The sequence below is a fragment of the Catharus ustulatus genome, chromosome 21 (assembly GCF_009819885.2).
Source record: "Catharus ustulatus isolate bCatUst1 chromosome 21, bCatUst1.pri.v2, whole genome shotgun sequence".
In the NCBI taxonomy this organism is placed as follows: domain Eukaryota; kingdom Metazoa; phylum Chordata; class Aves; order Passeriformes; family Turdidae; genus Catharus; species Catharus ustulatus.
In genome coordinates this window covers 6629975-6649256 of record NC_046241.1, presented here as the reverse complement: position 1 = coordinate 6649256, position 19282 = coordinate 6629975, and the positions used below count along the sequence as shown (strand labels likewise).

At 46.0% G+C, this 19282-nt stretch overlaps 1 protein-coding gene across 2 annotated transcripts in view; it reads right to left on the bottom strand.

Annotated features, from left to right (window-relative positions):
* Nucleotides 1-6217: 6217 nt before the first annotated feature.
* NUP214 (nucleoporin 214) overlaps nucleotides 6218-19282 on the bottom strand; it is a 38081-nt gene continuing 25016 nt past the window's right edge. The window contains exons 29-36 of one of the 2 annotated variants that reach the window (XM_033077686.1): nucleotides 16306-18060; nucleotides 14811-14881; nucleotides 14176-14332; nucleotides 12747-12896; nucleotides 11353-11524; nucleotides 7920-8062; nucleotides 7101-7125; nucleotides 6218-6427 (exon numbers count right to left, since the gene is read on the bottom strand). In XM_033077686.1, coding sequence (XP_032933577.1) covers nucleotides 6394-6427; nucleotides 7101-7125; nucleotides 7920-8062; nucleotides 11353-11524; nucleotides 12747-12896; nucleotides 14176-14332; nucleotides 14811-14881; nucleotides 16306-18060 — 2507 coding nt within the window. In that variant the 3' untranslated portion in view covers nucleotides 6218-6393. The remainder of the gene's footprint in view (nucleotides 6428-7100; nucleotides 7126-7919; nucleotides 8063-11352; nucleotides 11525-12746; nucleotides 12897-14175; nucleotides 14333-14810; nucleotides 14882-16305; nucleotides 18061-19282) is intronic. The other variant, XM_033077687.1, reaches the window with a different exon arrangement.

The window sequence follows — 19282 nt, the reverse complement described above, 5'->3', positions numbered from 1 at the left end:
CAGAGGTGAATCAAGCTCCTTCTCTGGCAGCTTTTTTGCAGAACCAGGAATACACAAAGGATACACTGGGAAGGTGCTGGGGCACCGACACGGGATACACGGGTGAACGTGTCTCTGCCTCACCCTTCCCATCAGTGATGCTCTCAGCTCTTTATAGACCCAAATCCCCACAGGGGCTCTGAGTGCAGCCTGGCCCTCCCTGTCCCAGCCCCATCGTGGTCCAGGCTGGGCAGCAGTCCTGGCCCAGACCCTCGCTGCACCCAGGGCTGGGCAGGGGCTGCCGGGCACGGCCAAGGCACCGAGTGGGACCTTTTGGTTCTCCTTCCCTACCCTTGAACACCGAGATGAGCGTGGGAAGAGAGGGGCAGCCCCTCGGGGAGTGAGAACAGAGCCTCAGCAGCCTTGGGGAGGGGTAGAGACCTGTGGAGCCGGGCCCAGGCTGGGTCCAGCCGGGGGAAGGCGAGGCGCTTCCCTCCTGCCCTGGCTCCCGGCGCAGCAATAAGAATCGTCCTTGGTCTTGCAGAGATACTGTGAAAACAAAACCAAGATGTATCGAGTCTGGACACTTACAGAGATGTAAAAAAAACAAAACCCTGCTTTTATAACAGACAGAGAAATAAAGTGAAATTTTCAAACGCGTCTGCCTGGAGTCGTTTGGGCGGTGGCTGTTTTTGAACAAGTGGCTCTGTACTCACGTTTCGAGGCAGAGATAAATACCCAATTTACCACCAGTTCTCTCTCCGTGGCAGCTCTTGGGCTGCAGCACACAGAGCCAGGAGGTTTTTGGTGAAAAACACCAGCCAACATCCTGCGCTTTTCATCACCAGGCTGCCGCGCATCTCGGGGCGGCCGGAGCCGGGCTGGGCGCTGAACTTCCGCACGCTTTGGTTTCCTGACACCGTCTGCTTATTTAGCAAAAGCCAGGTCAGATGTTGGCTGAAAATATCACATCTGGAGAGAGGCAGCAGTGCAGAGCCTCGGGGAGAGCTGCTGCAGTCCGTGACTGGTTTTCAAACATCGCCCGTATTCATTCTGGTATTCCCTGCCCACCCAAGAAAATTTTCTCATTCAGGTTTTGTTCGCTTTCCTGTAAAGAGAAATGCTGACAAGTTCTGCAGAGCAGGGGGTGCCTGGCCAAGAGGTCAGCACAGCTCCACTGCTGGTCCTTAAATCCACAGAGCCCCACTGGCCTTTCCAGCTGTGTCCAGCTCCTCCTGCCACAGCCCTGCATCCTCCTGTCCCACCGGCTCTGCCCAAGCGAGACACATTTTCTCCTTTTTACATTTTTTTTTTTTGGTCTTTGAGAAGTTTTCTGGTCAGTGATCCAGCCAGCAAAGTTTCTCCAAAAAAGCACCAGAGCAAAGACCTGCTCAGTCTGCGGTGTTATCAGTGCTGTGGCAGTGACAAGTGCAGGAGGGGAGGAGGAGGAAGGAAACTCCCAGCTCGAGAAGAGGAATGTGCAGGGATGGAGCTCGAGCAGGGGAGAGGACAGATTCTGAGTGGGATTCCTTTCCACAGTGGAAACACTCCAGCCTCATCTGTTGATAGCAGGTTAAATTTAGATGTCCCAGTTTTGGAGGGAGGGAGGGGTGGGGAGGGGACACCAGCCAGCTCACAGCTGCTTTGGTGAGATCCTGGAAAAGCCAAAAGCTGCCGGTCACTTCTCCTGCCCAGGGACACGGGAAAAGCCCCTGGGAGGGAACAGGAGGGCAGAGGGAAGGTCCTGAGTGCTGAGCCCTGTTCTGGAGCTTCAGGTAACACCAATCCTTGACTGCAGCACGTCTCAAACTTCACCTTTCTACAAGTTTTGTCCCTTGGCTTTGGGATTTTCTAGCCTCAGTTTTAAGCAGGCTGAGGCAGTTCCTTCATTTAAAGAAACTCTCTGACCTCTTGATAGTTCCTCCTTGAAACTCTGCAGGGACTTTCCTGTGCTGATGCAAATCAGGTTTTGTTCCCTATTTCTTTTCTCTCACATCTCCCTAAACTGTTCACGCACAGCACCTGCAAATACTCCTTTAATTCCTTCATGTTTTCAAGTTTTAAAGCAAAACATTTTTAGCAATGTCCTGAAGAACCTTGAAGCACTTATTAAAAATAATATAAAAATACAGTGAATTGACAGATGATTTTAACAGCTCCTGAAACAGCCTGCAGAGATTCTCATGGCTGCCTTGAGTAAATTTTGTGAATTGGTCCCCACAAAGCTTTTGGTTATAGAATCCTGGAAAAAGGGATTTCCCTGTGAGGGTGGGGAGGCCCTGGCACAGGTTCCCAGAGAAGCTGTGGCTGCCCCATCCCTGGAAGTGCCCAAGGCGAGGTTGGATGGGGCTTGGAGCAGCCTGGGATAGTGGGAGGTGTGGAAGGGGGTGGAATGAGATGGGCTTTAGGGTTCTTTCCCCCCAAATCATTCTGTGTTTCTATGAAGAACCCAAACAGGGGAGAGCAGCACTGGAGAGTCAGGACTGACTGAACCAATTAATGACTTTGGGGCTGTCCCACACTTCCCTTTCACCTCTGCACCTGCAGAGAGGTTCTGTGAGTGTCAGTGGCTGCAGCTCCCTGCTCTGACAGGGGCTCAGCTTCTGTCCGTGCTGGGATGGGGCTGTGAGGAGGCAGAACTGCAGCCCAGGCTGGAGCAGCAGCACTGGAGCCCCAGCACTTATCTCCTGTGCAGGGAACACACAAGTCCTGACAGAGGCACTGGCAGCAGAGCCTGAATGAGATAAGGGCGGGCAGGGGAAGTCCTGGCTCTGCAGCAGGGACAGACACTCAGGGGCAGAGGAGGAGCTTTGGGACCTACTGGGAGCTGCAGGAAAGGAGGTGGGGATGGGGGGAGGTGAGGAATATGCTGAGTGTGACCACAGAGCCCCTGGGACACTGAGCCCACAGACACACACAGGGGTGCACAGCTGGAGGATGTGTTCACACATCCAAGCTCATCCCTGGGAGAGTCATGGAGTCCCAAATGTTGGAAAACACCTCCAAGGTGATGGAGTCCAACCTTTGACAAAAACTTTCAGGAAACCTTTACAAACCACCACATATCCCCACGTCAATTAAAGCAAAGCACTGAATGCCTGCTCTCCATGGTGCAGGACCCCAGAGCCTCACAGCTGTGACAGGGGGGACAGGGATGGACTCAGTGCTGACCCAGGGCTGCTCATCCCTGCCAGCCACAGCTGCCTCTTCCCAGCCCCTGGGGCTCCACGTGACATTTATCTAGGAACAAAACCTTCCCTGGCACTCCCAGGCTCACTCATGCCAAAGCCTCATGCAGGATTATTTTTCCTTGTAAGCAATGCTGGAAGCAATGCACGAGGGACACATGAAAACTAAGAAGGGATAAATAAAATGTCATTTCAGCCTCCCAGCCTGGACATGTACATGGCTGAGGGGAGGAGGGAGCTCTGATTCCTGCAGGGTGCCCTGATTCCTGGGCAAAGGGGTGGCAGGAGGGACAGTGCCACCCCTGCCTTCACCTTTCCCAGCCTCACTCCCTGCTCCCAGCATCTGGAGCAAGGGAATGCTCTGCAGCACTTTTCCAACCTCAAAGGCAAAAGCCTTTCAAACATGAGATTTAAGTAATTATTTTCCTACCTCTGTGACAAAGCTATGGTTTTGCCTTATTTTTCCAGAAAAAAATCAAACCTTCTGTTGCTCTTTTAGCCTTCAAGGAAGCAGAAATCCCAGTTCTGGTCTCCCAAAGGGTTTGGGGAGATCCTTTTTGTGCCTGAGGCTCCCCCCTGCCCACCACAGTGACACCATCCCTGTGCTCTGTCACAGCAGAGCACTGCCAGCACTTGGCTTCCCCCTGCCTTGAGGCCACAGCGTGGTCTCAGGGGAGGTGAAAATAAGAATGTGCTTTCATTAGAAATAATTAAGACTTTGCCTTGGAAGATTTCTGCTCATACTGAAAGAGCAGGAAGAGAGGCAAAGCTCCCCCAGGACAGTGGAGTGAGGGCTGTTGGTTACCCAAGGATTAACCAGCACTCCAAGCCTGGTTAGTCCTTGAATTCCTCCCCCAGGATTACCAAGACTGGGATTTTTGCATTAGCAGCTTTACTCCTTGCTGGATGTCCACCCACAGAGCACTGGACAGAGGCCTCATGATCAGAGGCCACTTAGCCCAGGTGACACAGCCCTGACAGCCCCTGGCAGCCTCTGCCACACACACTTGCTGACTCCTTGAGTCATCTAATGAAAATGCAGATTTCCCAGAGCAGACTCTGCTGGGTTTTGTGCATATTCCTGTGGGCTTGTGGTCACGATCAGCCTCTCTGAGTTGCTCAGCTCCTCCAGCAGCTACTATGGAAACAGGGAGCAGCACCTGGTTCTCAAGGGCAGATAGTTCAGGGGGTTGGGCTGTTTCAGCCAGGATTTGGGGACAACTGCAAGAAAATGCATGTTCAGACAGGTTGGGGTAATTCTAAAGGCACTGCACTTGCCAGGAGTTAAAACAGGTACCAAGCAGCAGAGCAGGGACACCCCCAACTGCTCCCATCATTCCAAAAGGGAAACTTGAAATGGCTCAGCGTGCCACCACCACATTCTTACCAAGCCAATCTTCTCCATGGCCAGAGGCTTCTGAGCTATCTGGGGGAGCACAGCTGATATGGCCCCTGAGGAGGTGTCACATGCCACAGTGAGGGGAGATTAATGCAAAGAATTTCAGGTCAGTGGTTTGGGCAAGCTCTATTTATAAAGAGGAAGGAAGGCACAACAGCAGTGTCACCTCCAGGCCTTAAGAAATGTCTTGTCAAGAACACACTGGGAGTGGCACACTTCAGTCCATCTGCAGCTTTCCTTCACCTCCAGACCAGCCAGCCTGGGAGCATTCTCTCTGTCCAGTGCTGTGGTCCCTGGAGCACCAGAACTCTCCCTCTTCCCCTGAAGGGACTGGGAGGTTACACCAAATCCCAAAAGTGCTGTGTCTAACATGAGCCATGGCACACCAGGGTGCAGAAATCCAGAGCACAGGGAAAAGCCTTGGAGCCCATGACATTGCAAAACCTCTCCACAGCTAACAACAAGCCCTCCTTGTACACTGAATTTCCCACATTTCTTCATTTTTGAAGGAAACCTGTCTAACATCATTCCCAGGTGCAGAGACAGGAAGGACATCTGGCTCAGCAAGGACAGCAGTTAGGAAAACATTTTTAGGCTGATTTGAAAAAAACAATTTCTTCAGGAACTGCTGACAAATATAAGTAGTTTATAACAGATATGAAAACAAGAAGTTATAAATTATTTGCAACTCTCAAAAATGATCACATGCCCACCAAACCAGAAAATGTTACCTGTCATCAGACCATGTGACAGTAAAAAAAAAAAGAGAAAAAGAAACATTAGAATGTTTCTGCTGAAAACAGAAAATGCAAAACTCCTCAAAGCATCCTAATAGGACCAGGAGGAAAACCCCATCCAGTACTCAGCTAACACAGGAGCTGATAATCCAAATGTGTTATCCACAGAGCAACAAAACCTGATTGCATCATTTGGAGGTTTCATGGAGGTCAGATGCATCAAAAAGAAAAAATGCTCAGCCAGAAGCCTTCAGGGCATTCTTTAAAACATTTGTTTAGTATGTTCAAGTATAAACACATGAGAATTTCACAAATGACATCAACTAAAGCCAAAAGCTACAGGGAAAAAGCACAATCTCATCCCTGTTAGAAAAAAAAAAAGTATCCAACAGGAGAATCCAACAGCCAAAGCCAAAAAAAGCAAAATCACTAATGCCTCTGATGGAGGTCACATGTCTGCTTCCAGGGCCAGAAGTTTTCCCCAGAACCTGAGTTCCATTTTTTGAGTTCTGTAAGATTTACAGAAAGGTAAAAATAGGAGAGCTTTTACTTCCCACCTCTTTGCTGAATGTTACTGCCATGGGAACGTGCTCTGCACGCTGCCAGCTCCTTCCCAGATAATTTCCTATTTCTCCACTAAGCCTCTGGCTCACACATGACTCAGTTTCAGCACTTCACTGAGATAAGCATGTGCCCCATCCTAGACTTAAAATTAGCAGGGCAATCTCAGCCCCTTCTTCAGAGCCTGGGATAATCAGGCATTCTATTAATGAAAAAATGTGCTGGTTTATGTCAGGAACCAACTGGAGCTACTCCCTTGTGTAGGCAAGGGATGGACAAGAGAAAGCTGAGCCCAGCACACATCCATCTCCTCCTGATGCAGGGAGATCAGAAACCCTTCCACCACAAAAACATCAAGCCAGATAAAATAGTTTAATATAGAGCAAGAACAAGTATTGCATAAAAATAAGCAAAATCTTTTCCTTAAAAAAAAAGTCTGAGAACTCGTATTCAGAAGAAAAGCTGGTTGGGCATTGATCATGTGGGTGACTCATGAATGCAGGAGCTACAGGAAGAGTTCAGGATGTTCCTAGCTTCTCCATCCACTAAATCCAGAGGAAGATCTGTGGAGCAAGATAAGAAGAAAACCACACAAGTGAGTGCTAGAGCCTCCCTCAGGCAGCATTAATTCAGCAGATCTCTCAATCAAACCTCCAGTCTCCCTAGTACCAGGAGCTTTTTATGAGAACACACAAGTATTTCCAGCCTCCTTTACCTGAGCCTGCAGCAACACACACTGACTGGATGTAATTGTGCTTATTCTAGAGCCTGCAATCTGCAGAGAACCCTGTTCTCTCTATCTGATAGGGAAACAAAGTGTAAAACTTGCTGGAAGGGATCCAGCCAGGCAGAGGCAGAGCAGATGACAGAGTTAACCTTTAACTGTAAATCATCATCTCACTTCAGCCACAAAAGTACCAATTTATTTCATTCCTTGTTTCAATCTGATAAATGGAGCAGACTCCTGATTCACACACACAGCTTGAGCACACACATCATGTCCTTGAGAGGTGGAGAGGAGCATGAGCCAAGTGGAAATTTTCTCTTAAGAGACAGGTAAACCTCACTGGAAAGCTCACATCCTGGACTTTGAGCTCTGCAGCATCACCAAAATGGAAATCAGAACTAGTATTTAAATGCTATTTTCAGAGTTTGCTCCTGTAAAGCATTCCACTCTTTTTTTTCTGATTCAATTTGTATTTTTAAGGAAGAGTTAAGACACAAAATGGTACTTACGTGTTAGGTGATCCAAAACCAAACCCTGAAAGAAAAACAAGATAAGAAAAAGAGTTGGTAAAAGGCAAAATGAATGCGTAGGATTTGTAGTAAATGTCCCCTCCCACACACAGATTGAAAAATATTTCTTTCCTGCCTTAGGCCAGAAAAAAAAGCATGGGCAAACAATGAAAGTCAAATCTCCATCTACAAGAGAAGTGACTTGCCTGGCTCCTAAGTGGGCTTGGCTTTCTCTGCTCATCAGGCAGGTCATTCATTAGCAGCCCTGCAGACAATGTGCCTGGTTTGCTCCTCTCTCTCTCTCTGAGCTCTTTCTGGAGGTGGTTTGTGCTTAATGCAGGTCCCTGGTGTCAGGCAGCCACCAGGGAACGTGGCTCTGCTCTGAGCCCTGCCTAAATCACTGTGGCTTCACTGAACTGCAGCACAGAAGCATTTGGCTGTTGGTGCTCCAGCTCAATTTTTCAGTGCATATTCCTCTGACACTAAGTACTCACAGCACAGCTATACCCAAGCACGTGGTACTGAAGAAATATTCCTTATTTCTCAGTATTTTCCTTTGAGCACCTCCACAAAAAGGAATGAAAAGCAATAATCAATCAGATGAGGTGTGCAGATGTGATGTGCTGACACTGCACACAGCAGATCAGTGATGGAATCAGGAGCTGGAGGCTGGGAAGGGGCTGCACCCCACCCTGCACCTCAGCTCTCCCTACAGCACCACCAGGACCAGGCACATCTTTGGCAGGGAGCTGGATTCCCACCCAATTTCCAGGCAAAACCAGACATGGGAGCTGTTAGGGTGATTTTAGCTTCTCCTACCTCCTCCACCTGTCCCAAAAGCTGAGAATCCACTGCTCTGTGTGCCAAAGCCTGTGCCCTGCTGGGACAGGGAGCCAAATGTGGGTGTGTTTTGGTTTGCCAAGGTGCCAAACGACGCCGTGTTGTTACTGGTGCCACCAAACCTGCAGATTTTAAAGAGAAAATCTGAGTTTGCAAACATTGGAAGTTTGTCCTCATACCTGTTGTAACAGTGCACTCCTTAAATAAGGATACATCAAAAGGTGAGCCCGTTTATATCAATGAGTAATTGTTCATTTTGGAAAGACTTCCTGGTTTGGGAGAGACTATACATAGAAAGGTCTGTTCAGCTCCCATTCTTGAAGGCAAATATGTTCATGCTTACACAAGGTATGTTTTCAAGTGCTTGGAAATACCAACTCCAGCCATCAAATGGAATATTTTAATTCAACCCTGTGTGTGGTTTTCACCAGAAGTACAGCATGGTTTTGTTACAGCATTTGCTTCACAAACAGGGCAGCAAACACAGAATTGGTGTGAGCTGCTCAGAGCCAGAGTACAAAGCAGAGCACAGATACAGAACCCAGATTCCCAAATTTCAGAGGGTACCTTCCTCACTGCCCAGAGAAATCTGCAGATTTCTCAATTCCTTTCTCTCCCCAGCCCACTTTGAACCACAGTGCTTCCCTGAAGATCTGTACCAAGCTGGCACTTCTCCCCACCACCTCTAACTAATCACTTCTCTAATTGCTTTTGGGGACTGAAATGAGAAACACTTCATACATGGAAATGTCTTTCTCCACCCACTCTGTCCAAGCAGGCAGCACAAAGCTCTCAGTATGACACACTAATGAGACCATGACATGCACTATGGTTCTCTGCCCTTCTTTCCATTCTGAATATAAGAAATATTCTCAAAGCACGACCTTCAAGTTTAACTGGGCAAAACAGAGACACAAGATTTCCAAATGACAAACTCTGCAGTGCATAACAATGCTAAAACCCAGCAGCAGCCTGAGCAGAGCTGGACATGTCACAGTGTGCCAGCTCTGCAAGGCTGTGCCTCACAAAAGCTCCTGTCACTTCTCACTTAAAACACAACCTGACAGCACGTTAACCCACCTCTCCAGCCATCCACATCTAGGAGACTTTAAAAAACCCAAAACACGGAGCCACACTGAAAGCTGTCTGTGCAGATAAAAGACAGCCCTTGCAGCAATGTGACAAGCAATTCACCTGGCAAAGGACATCCCTCTCCCCTCCCAGACACTGCCAAGTGTGCACACTGCTTCCACAGACAGCAGCAGCTACCAGGGGCAGCTCAGGGACTTTGCATCTCTGGTTCCTCACCTCTGCACATGCAGGCAGCTCTCAGAACCACAAATGTGCTTTTCTCAGGAAAAGCAGAACTGATTTTTTAGTTTTTTTAAAAAAGAAGCAAGACTGGATTATGTGTTTAGAATAAGAGGTTTTGGAGTGCTTCCTCTTCTACAACACAAATCCTGTCTATCTTGTGTGAGGTAGAGGAGGTGAAAATAGTGACAAGAAAACTTGTGGTTCAAACTGCTCCCTTCAGCTGCAATCAGAAGAGGCCTGTTGGAAAGGCTGCACACAGTGTAACTAAGAAATAGCTTAATATGGACAGATTTACAGATACACAAAAGACATGAAATGCAGACATTTCCTGGTAACAATTTAATCCAATGTATCTTTCTCAGATTTTTAGGTCTTTTCTAAAGCTGCTGTGCAAAAGACAACTTGAGGTTAGTTTATAAAAGCAAAACATTATTTGCCCACCAACAATTAAACTGCAGCCTCTGAAGAAGAGTAGTGGTTTCTCCTTCTGACACCCCCATCATTTATTGAGTGGTGCAGATTTTTCAGAATTGAAGCAGTATGAATCACATTTATTTAAGTCTGCAGAGTATTCTCAAGTACTTGGAGCTAATACAACACCATGTACTTGCAAGTAACTTCTTCAGAACTGGGATTTTTAAAGTTTCACTTAAAGAGAAAGGCAGAAAGGAAATCCTGCACAGATGCTACATTATACTGCAGAATTAAACTATTGCTCAACATTTTGTGGTGAGATTTGGATTTTTGTAAAGCTGCCTGGGAATTTTGCACAGTCTTTAGAAAAGTTTAAAAAATCAACATCCTTAAGGAACTCTGAAAATGTCAGACTGAGTCTGTACCTTTCTAGTAGAGAAAAAAATTGTCAAAACTTCCCACAAGTTAAGAATTATCTTTCTTGAGTCTGCAGACTGCTTATGCAAGACTTCTTTTTTTCCATCAACAAGCTGCTTGTTCTGAATCCCATTTTATCTTTAAGCTCTCCATGTTGTCACTGAGCACATCCAGTCTCAGCACAAAATCCTGCAGCACAATGGCTGATGTTTGAACTGAACAAACTGCCAGTTGATTTAAGTTAAGTCATCCCTACAAACACATCCTTCTTTGTGGAGATTTAATTAAGCTGCTTGTATTTTCACCCTTTCCAAAGGGACTCCTCAACCTGCTGCACATTCTGGACAGCAGGAGCACATGGAAACTTTAGGTTTCCTTCAGGAAACCTCCCCCAGCTCAGGGGTACCTGCCCACACCTCACAGGGAATCAACAAGTCACACTTCTGGATGTCCCCCTGTGCCTTCCATAAAGGCAGTTCCTCCTGAAACCAGACAAAGAGACAACACTTGTGAAATATATAAACACCAAGACTGGGGAGACATCCTGTTTCCTCTCCTCACTGGAAGTTTTTCTCTTTTTAATTGGCTCTGTTCAGGCTGGCTGTAACTGCAGGACATGAAGGAGTGTTGCTGGCTGGTAGCACAATGCTGAAGAACTGCATTTGCTGCCTCTTGCAGAAGCTGCTTGGCAAGGTTTGGAATTTTGTATTTGCTGCACAAAGCAAGGAATGATGTGCTGTCTGCTCTGGTGCCAAGCACAGGCTTAGGGGTACAGGAACAGGTAAAAACAATCAGTGAAGGATAAATATAAAGCACTCTGGGAGCACAGACTGTTACAAGTGCCTCATCCCACAGGTGAGAGAACAGAATGAATTCTCATTAGCATCTCTAGCCCAAATCTAACCAGGGGATAAAGTGTCTGGACAGACTAACAGATAACAATAATTGTTATTTTCTTTGCTAGGCATACTTTGTTGTCCTAGATTTGCACTCATTAAGAGAAAATACCCCTGAATTTCCTCACACAGCTGCAAGCTGACATCTCTAAAGCTAAGGATTCAACACAGGACTTACCAGCATTAAAATGATCACGCACATCCTTTCCTTTGCAGTGCAACTTTTAGATTTATACCTTACTTGTCTTTTAAACAAACCAACCAAGGACACTTTGAGCTTACCAATCAGTGACAGAATATCTTCCTCATGTACAAGCAGAGGTAACCAAGCACAATCTTGTCATGCAGGAAGGTTGTTTTCCCTGGCTTACCCAAATCCTCCAGCGCTGGCTGCTGCCGTCCCCTCGCCGAACACTTTGCCTCCCGTTGAGCCCAGAGGGCTTGAAAAGGTTGGGGCTGAACCGAATGCTGGCACCCCTCCAAACCCAGGGGATCCCCCAAAAGTGGGAGGGCTGCCAAACATTGGAGCAGCACCGAAGCCACCTGAGCAAAACAGAGGCAAAAAAAAAGGGCAGAAAAGAGTATCACATAAACAATAACAGAGAGAGAAAACAAAGAGCAGCTTTGCAAGCAGATAATGGGGTGGTCATCCTGTCTTGTGGACACCAAAGCATTTAGAGAACTAATTCCAATCTGCAAGGTGCTTTGTTGCAAAAGATATGGGTAAAAGAAGTGCCTGAATGCATGAAAGAAAACTGCAACTGGCAAGTCTCCCCCATCTCCTAAGATCAGAGAGGAGATGCAAACCTGGGTTTTAGTGCTCCAGTGGTGCTAAGATTCAGGAGGTAGGGATGAGCTAATCCTGGTTTAAGTGTGGAAACTAAAATGGAAGGATTAAATGCCAGGTCAGTGGAACTGCCTGCAGGGAATCAAGAACTTATCTCTGCTCTTGGCAATTTCTGTTCAGGGTTTAGCTGCCTCTTGCAGCTCTGAATGGATTTCTACCAGATTATTTCATTCTATGTTCATCTGTTGATATTATTGGCCTGTTTCACTGTGGAACATGAAGGACACCTGCTCTTTTATTTGACCAGGGATGAGGATGGGATACCACTGCACATTTTAATACCCAGGGTGAAATTCCAGTCCATGCCAAGGTAATGGATACTGTTTGGCTGTAAACACAAAAGGTCTGGAAAAAAATAAATGCTAGGCCTGAATTATTTAAACACAGATCAGATATTTTGTTACCTCTATCTCTAGAAAGTTAAGAGCATTTATCCCAGGGGCTGAAGCTTTGGTCAGTAAACACTCTCCTTAGCAAAGCATATTAACATGTTTCACTTTCCTTTTTCCACTATTTTAAGTAGTGAAACAGGGATAAAAGAGGTTACAAAACCCAGAGCAAAGTTTTTAGGATAATATTCCAAGGAAGTATCTAAAATGGGAAAAATTTATTCAGTTCCATATTCTGTACAGAACATAAGACCAGAACTAAATGACACAGCTCTCAGCTCTGAAATTGCAGTGGGAATTTTTGGAATGAACACCTGAGGATGTGGCTTACTGGATGCTGTATAAGAGAGTAAAATTCTACCTTGGACCCACCAGTTAGAGTTCCATTCACTCAGCCATTAGTTATTTTTTATTTTTTGTTCAGAGACAATTCCTGCCCATGAGTCCAGGCTGTGGACAGCTAGGTGGTAGAACAGTAAACATCTCCCAGACAGTGAGGGTTGTCCTAGTGGGTGCATTCCCAAAGTACCTGTTTTGTTTGGACTGGAGAATCCAAAGCCTTGGGAGGCCACACTTCCTCCACCAGAGCTGAAAGTGCCTGTAGGCTTCTGCTCTCCAAAGGAGGAGCTGCCAAAGCCAAAAGTCTTTGCTCCGCTGTTTCCAAATAAGCTTGAAGAATCTGGGGAGATGAGGAATATTTATAAACAGCCAATATTCATAGCAGACAATATTCTACACTGCACTTCATTAGCTGAAGCAGGAGAAAGGAAAATTACTTTTCTTTCCCCAACCCCCAAGCACACAATGAACATCACAGTGAAATCAAAACAGGGAGAAGCCAAAATTTCCTTTATTCTTCTTACAGGACTCTGCAGTTCCGCCAAGATCCATTCTGGATCTGATGGGCCACTAACAACCCTTTATTGCTGCAATCTAGTAAATCACCAGGAGGGATGATTTGTTTAGATGCATCCTGTGCCTCAGTCAGTAAATGACAATTCCTCAAGTGAGAAATCCCAGCAGCCACAATCAGTCTCTCCAGACAACACAGATAACAGCAAACCACAAATTAAAGGTTCTCAGCTGTTTTGGCAATGCTCAGTATTTCTACACAAGATTATCTAACAGGACCTTAAAGTAGGAGCCAAACTTTTCCAGCCTTACTGAGAAATTACTCATTTTTTTTGCATCTAGAGGCAGGACACAGAACAACCAAAGCTCTTCTCTGCTGAACCATCTGTTTTGTTTCATCATAAAACCCAGAACTGCATTAAATGATTAAATTAGCAAGGTTAGAAAACTGACCTCAACCATTAATCCCAATGGATCATTAAAGATGTAATAAAATAAATGGATTTTCTCTCTTAAGGCTTGAAGTGCTACTTGTAACCACTGACAGCACTAATTTTACAGCTTTCTTTTGTTTCCTAATTTTCATGTTTAGCCACTGCTTCCCCTTCTTTGTGCTTTCTATCTGCCTATCCATATGTCATAGCAATTTTTGATAAAGTACCTTGCATGTGCTGCATAATGATGTTAATTTTTAAGCAGAGGTTAACAAAAATTCTATCCCTCACATATTGATTCTTTGCAATTTTTACAATCTTAGGGCGATGAGAGATGATCAAAGCTTTCTAACTTCCAACCAAGCTGGAGGCAGAAATTCAGTGACAAGAATTTAGAGTACTTAATTTTAGGAAAGATTTGGCCAAGAATTCTCTACAGAATATAGATATTATTCACACTTCTTGCATCTGCTTGTTTGTTTCAATGGCTTCCCTACTTGTTTTCCATAAACCTAGAAGAAAAATTCTGGATTAGACATCCAGTTACTCCCTCAAAGCCTTTCACATTCACACAAAATTTACTCAAAAACAATTAGCAGCAGAAAAGCAGATGGGTTCACAAAAGCAGATGGAAATCACAGCACATTTTGCATTCTTGTTTTGTTCACTTACTCTGGGAAGCTGCAGATCCAAATCCTCCACTGGAGGAACTGAAGGGATTCTTATTGGCTGCATCCTGGCTTGGCTTTCCTCCCAAACCACTGAAGAAGCCTCCACCTCTCCCACCACTTCCAGCTCCAAACAAGCTTCCAGTGGAAGAAGATGGCTGCTAGAACACAAAGAGGACAAAAAAGGGATTTAAGCAAAGTCAAAGCAGTGTCCCTCCCCAGGCTGCTCTACCTGGGCCTTTTCTCTGGATGTCTGAAGGGGCTGACAAATCAGCCAGCAATCACCTTCCAAAATGGAAGGCCATGAAATTTTATCTAAGTCTGTCTTAAATCTTGTCTACAGCACAGAAAAATGCCTTTGAGACTTGCCCTACACTTGCCCTACTTTCCACTTATCATGGAATAAAGGCAGGAGACTTTCTGCATCTATCTTATCTTGCACATGATAAAATGTTTGTGTCTCCACACCCCCTGCAGTATTCATACAGATGCTGCTTTGGGGCTTACCACAAAGGCAAATATCTCCAGTACAGACTGGGACACATTCTATTAAACACATCAAACTGTATTTTTAAAAGATATATCAGAAATAGGGAACCCTGACCAGACATGTTTCTACAAAAAGCCATAAATACTTGCCTGGCCAAAGACAGTCCCTCCAGTATTTGCTGCTTGCCCAAACACAGAACCTGTGTTACTAGAACCAAAACCTAAGAGAAAAAAAAAAGAAAAATTAACCACCAGAACTATGACCAGAGTGTAAAACATTCAGGGGGGTGACTCTGGACCAGGACAGGTCTTCCATACCAAAACTCAGGGACACAAATGATGTTACCAAACATATCTAGGCTGGACAAAGACAAAGCATGTGCCAACACACAAATAATAAATTACATTGGAAGTTTATATGAAATTCATTCTCATTCTCTCTCTGGCCAATTTAAAACCAGACAACAGAAGGCCTTTTCACTTGTGGGATTGTTGCTAACACTAAGAGAATTGGATTTCTGTTAACATGGCTACAGTAATACTGCAAGTCGTGCACAAGCACTGGAGCATTCTGATTGCCCTTGTGTAAAGAGGATCTGAGCTTTGTTACTTGAAGACTCCTGCTAAAGATAATGAAATGTTTTGATTAAAAAAAGAACTCCCCTTTCCATTTCCCAGTTCACTTAAATGTGCCTTTTGTAATAAAACTTGCATTTCTATAATTAGGAACACCTTTCTCGAGCAGAGCTCACTTCCCACAATTTAACTATTCTCTGCTACTGTAGTTAAAATGAACAAGCAGTTGCCTGCAGTGCCATCATTTTTAATTAAATGAACCTAATTAGTTTTTCTTCCTTGGAAATACATGCTCTCTATTATTACTATGCACTTGCCACTTTTTCCTGGGAGCTCTCTGAAGATTGTACAGACAAACCTTTGGAAAAGCCCCAACAATACACTGAGTGTGTGAAGAACAAAAAGGGACTGACCAAGGAGGTTTGGTTTGTGCAAGAATCCAATTTAACTGTGTGGACAGGTACATGATGCTCATGTTACTGCTGTATTTAATTTTGAGATGTTTCCAAATGCAAAAGTGGATTTAACAGATTTTTCCCTGCAAACTCATCACATTGAGGGCTTAAATTTTTTTGGCCATTCAAGCTGATGACACAACATTACACCTGGCTGTACATCCCCTGCTGCATGCAGGACACTGGAGGAAGTGCTGCATCTGTTTTTATTCATTGCCTTGGTTATGGTCTCACAGCTGCTCTGCCCCTTTGGTGCAACCATTTACAACACTTCCAGTTATTGTGCAGCAAGCAGGACAATATGTAATTGAAAATTAAATCAAGGTAGACTTGTAAGCATAAAATGAAGGCAGGATTGGATGACAAGGCTGCTTTCAGAGGCCTGCTGATGAATAGTGAAGCACAGCAAAAGCTGCTTTTGTCTCCGGCATTAGTCTGCTGCTCACATACACTGCAGCTCCTGTTCTTACTAATCAAAAACAAAACAAAACCAAACCAAAAAAATGAAACTCATCAGGTACCACAGGGGAAGAAAAGGCATCAATGCCATCCTGCTTTCCCCAGTGCTACACTCCAATCCTGACAGTGCCACTGGGACAGTGCTTGGCTCTTACCTGAGGCCTGGCAGAAGCTGAAGCCAGCAGAGGACGTGGTGGTGGTGACAGCAGCAGTGCCACCAAACACAGATCCCCCCTGCCCAAAGCCAGTGCTCTGCCCAAACACAGGGGGGCTGCTCTGCCCAAAGAGCACCCCCCCAGTGCTGGCTGGCTGGCCAAAGGAGAAGGAGCTGCCACTGTTGGTGCTGGCTGGGGCTCCAAAAACATTCCCACTGCTCGAGGCTGCTGTGGAAGCTGCTGGCTGGCCAAAGGCTGGCATTGTCCCAAAGCCAGACTGGCTGAAGGTAAAGCCACTTGAAGAACTGCTTGCAGGTTGTCCAAAGACTGGTGCTTGCCCAAAGGCTGGCTGGCCAAAGCCCCCTGTGGTGGTGGTGCCAAAAGCTGAAGAACCAAAGCCTGAGGTGGCAGCCTGGGTGGTGGCAGTGGCTGTGGACAGAGTGCTGGTGGTGAGCTGCCCAAATGGAGAGGATGCTGTGGTACCTGCTGGGAGCTGTCCAAAAACAGGTGGTGTGGAAGGAGTGGCAGCTGCTTCCCCAGCAGGCTGGGTGAATGCTGAGCCAGAAGAGCTGGAACTCGGTGGCTGAGAGAACACTGAGGAGCCTGCAGAAGTGGGGGCAAACACAGAGGCACCAACAGCTGGACTCTGCACACCTGTAGTAACATCAGAGGTAGCAGCCACAGCACCTGTGGCTTCTGCAGGAGAGGCAACACTTGCTGTGGAGGTTGTTGCTGAGACATTCTGATCTGGTGGGGCAGCTGCAGAGACAGCAGGAGGCACTGGGGCCTTCAGGTCGCTGGTGGAGGTGGCAGCAGCCACGGGGTCAGGGGGAGGTGGTGCCACTGTGGTCCCAGAGCCCTCGGGGACGGTGTCCCCAGCTGTGGCCTGGGGTAAGGTGGGTTCTTTCAGCGGCTCTGAGAGCTGTGCCTGGGGCTGTGGCACTGGAGGTGTAGACCCAGCTGCTACAGCTTCATTTTCAGGTGGTTTTTCTGAGCCAGGTGGTATTTTGGCATCCCCTGCAGACTTACTGGGAGCTGCAGCAGGGACAGCAGTTTGTGATGAACTTGAGAAACCTCCAAAGGAGAGGGATGTTGAAACAGGGAGAGTAGAAGGGGCAGAGGTGGATGTGCTCATACTGTTTGTTTGCTGAATACCAAATGAGAAGGTGGGCTTGCTGCCACCAGAGCCTCCAAGACTGAACATCGCAGAAGACCCTGTGCTGGTTAACTGGACATTGCCAAAGAGACTGCCTGTGGCACTAGTGCTGATGGACAGGGATGCTGTGCCAGCTGACGAGACTGATGTTGAAGAAGCTTCTCCTGCTTTTCCTAATGTCAGGGGAGCAGCAAAATTAAAGCCAGAAGGTACTGTAGACACTTTAGCTGACTGTGTTCCTGCAGCACTGGTGGTTGGTGCTTTACTGGTGCTCTTGGCATTATCATCTACTTGACCAACCCTTAGTCCTGAGAAGCTCCCAAGAGTTTCTCCAGCTAGACTGCCCTGAAACAAATGATCTCCTGGTTTGGATGGAGCAATATCCAACTTGCCAGAGGTTGTGGGGGGAGCAGAAGATGATGTTGCAGCAGCTTTGTTTGACTGGGTGCCATCTGCTGAGGAACTACCTCCTACTACACCTCCTGGAGCACTTGCTGATTTGTGGGACCCAAAAGCAAAGGGGGCCTCAGGAATTGCTCCAAGTTTGGAACTGCCAGCAAACAAAAACGAATCTGGCTGGGCAGATTCTTTTGCAGGGGCTGTCAGGGAGAGAGACAGAGGTAAAAAATCGAGTTAGGGTATGCAAAGCTCATTTATCATTCCTGCAATCCATCTCAGTGCTTCACAGACTGTCAGTGCTCTTGCCTCAGAACCATAAAGGCTCTGTCCATCAGGTAACTGCAGCCTTCACATCCATTCAGGACACAGCAGTGACACCTGAAGCCTTTATGGCCAAGGTGGCAGTGACAAACACTGTTACTGTCACATCATAGCCTCCACTTATCCTTCTCTTTAAGTACAGACAACTCCAGCCTCTGGCTCCTATTTCTTTTTCAGCAGTTTGATAAAAAACATAAAAGACCTGGTTATTACAGATAATTTTCTACTGACACCATTTCACCCCTTCTTACTTGGTTCAGGTAAAAAATACCTGACATTTACTGCAGCACTTTCTTTTTAAACCAATAGCTCAGAACAATTAAGGTCATAAAAATACTTTCTGACTCTTGAAGAGTCTTCTACAGAATCAAATCTTTCTTTTCAGATTCAGCTATTTATAAACCAAGCAGTTTCTATACAGCCTGTTTTCAGCTTTGAGAAACTAGAGACAAACTCTCAAATGTAACAAACTGCTGTCCAACAGTGTGAAACTGCTGCAGTTTTAAGGGAGACTGGGCAAGTTTTATTTAATGTACTATCATTTTATTTCTGAGCACCAAACAAATTCTGACCTGAAAACACTGCATTGGTGTTTGGACAAAGTACAGGAAATCTGCATGGAGATCAAACAACAAAGAGCAAAAGCTTCTTAGCAGATCTGGTATTATCCTTGTGTTTTCCCCCCTGTTAAGTGTATTTAAGTAATTGACACTCAATAATGTAGCTTTTTTTTTTCCTCCTGAGGCCCTGAAATTACATTCTGTAGCTCTTCCATTATCAATTTCAGAGACAAAGGGGCTCCTACCAGTCCACAGAGTGAAGTACCTGCCCCACACAATGCTGTGGTTTACAAGTCTGTCTCCTGTACCTCCCACTCCTGCTTTATCTCTGTTATTTACCTAAGCTTTTATGTTAATCTTCCAGTTTTAAGCCCAGTTCATTCCCTCTGCTTAACATCAAGAGTATCAGTAGCATTACTGTAGCTGGGATGGTCTAAGGATAGAAATAAGCCATTGTTTGTAAGAAGAGGTGATTTTTTTTATCAGAGGAACCAATAACACTTGGAGCAAAATCTTTGCCTGGCTGATCTCATTTGCAAGA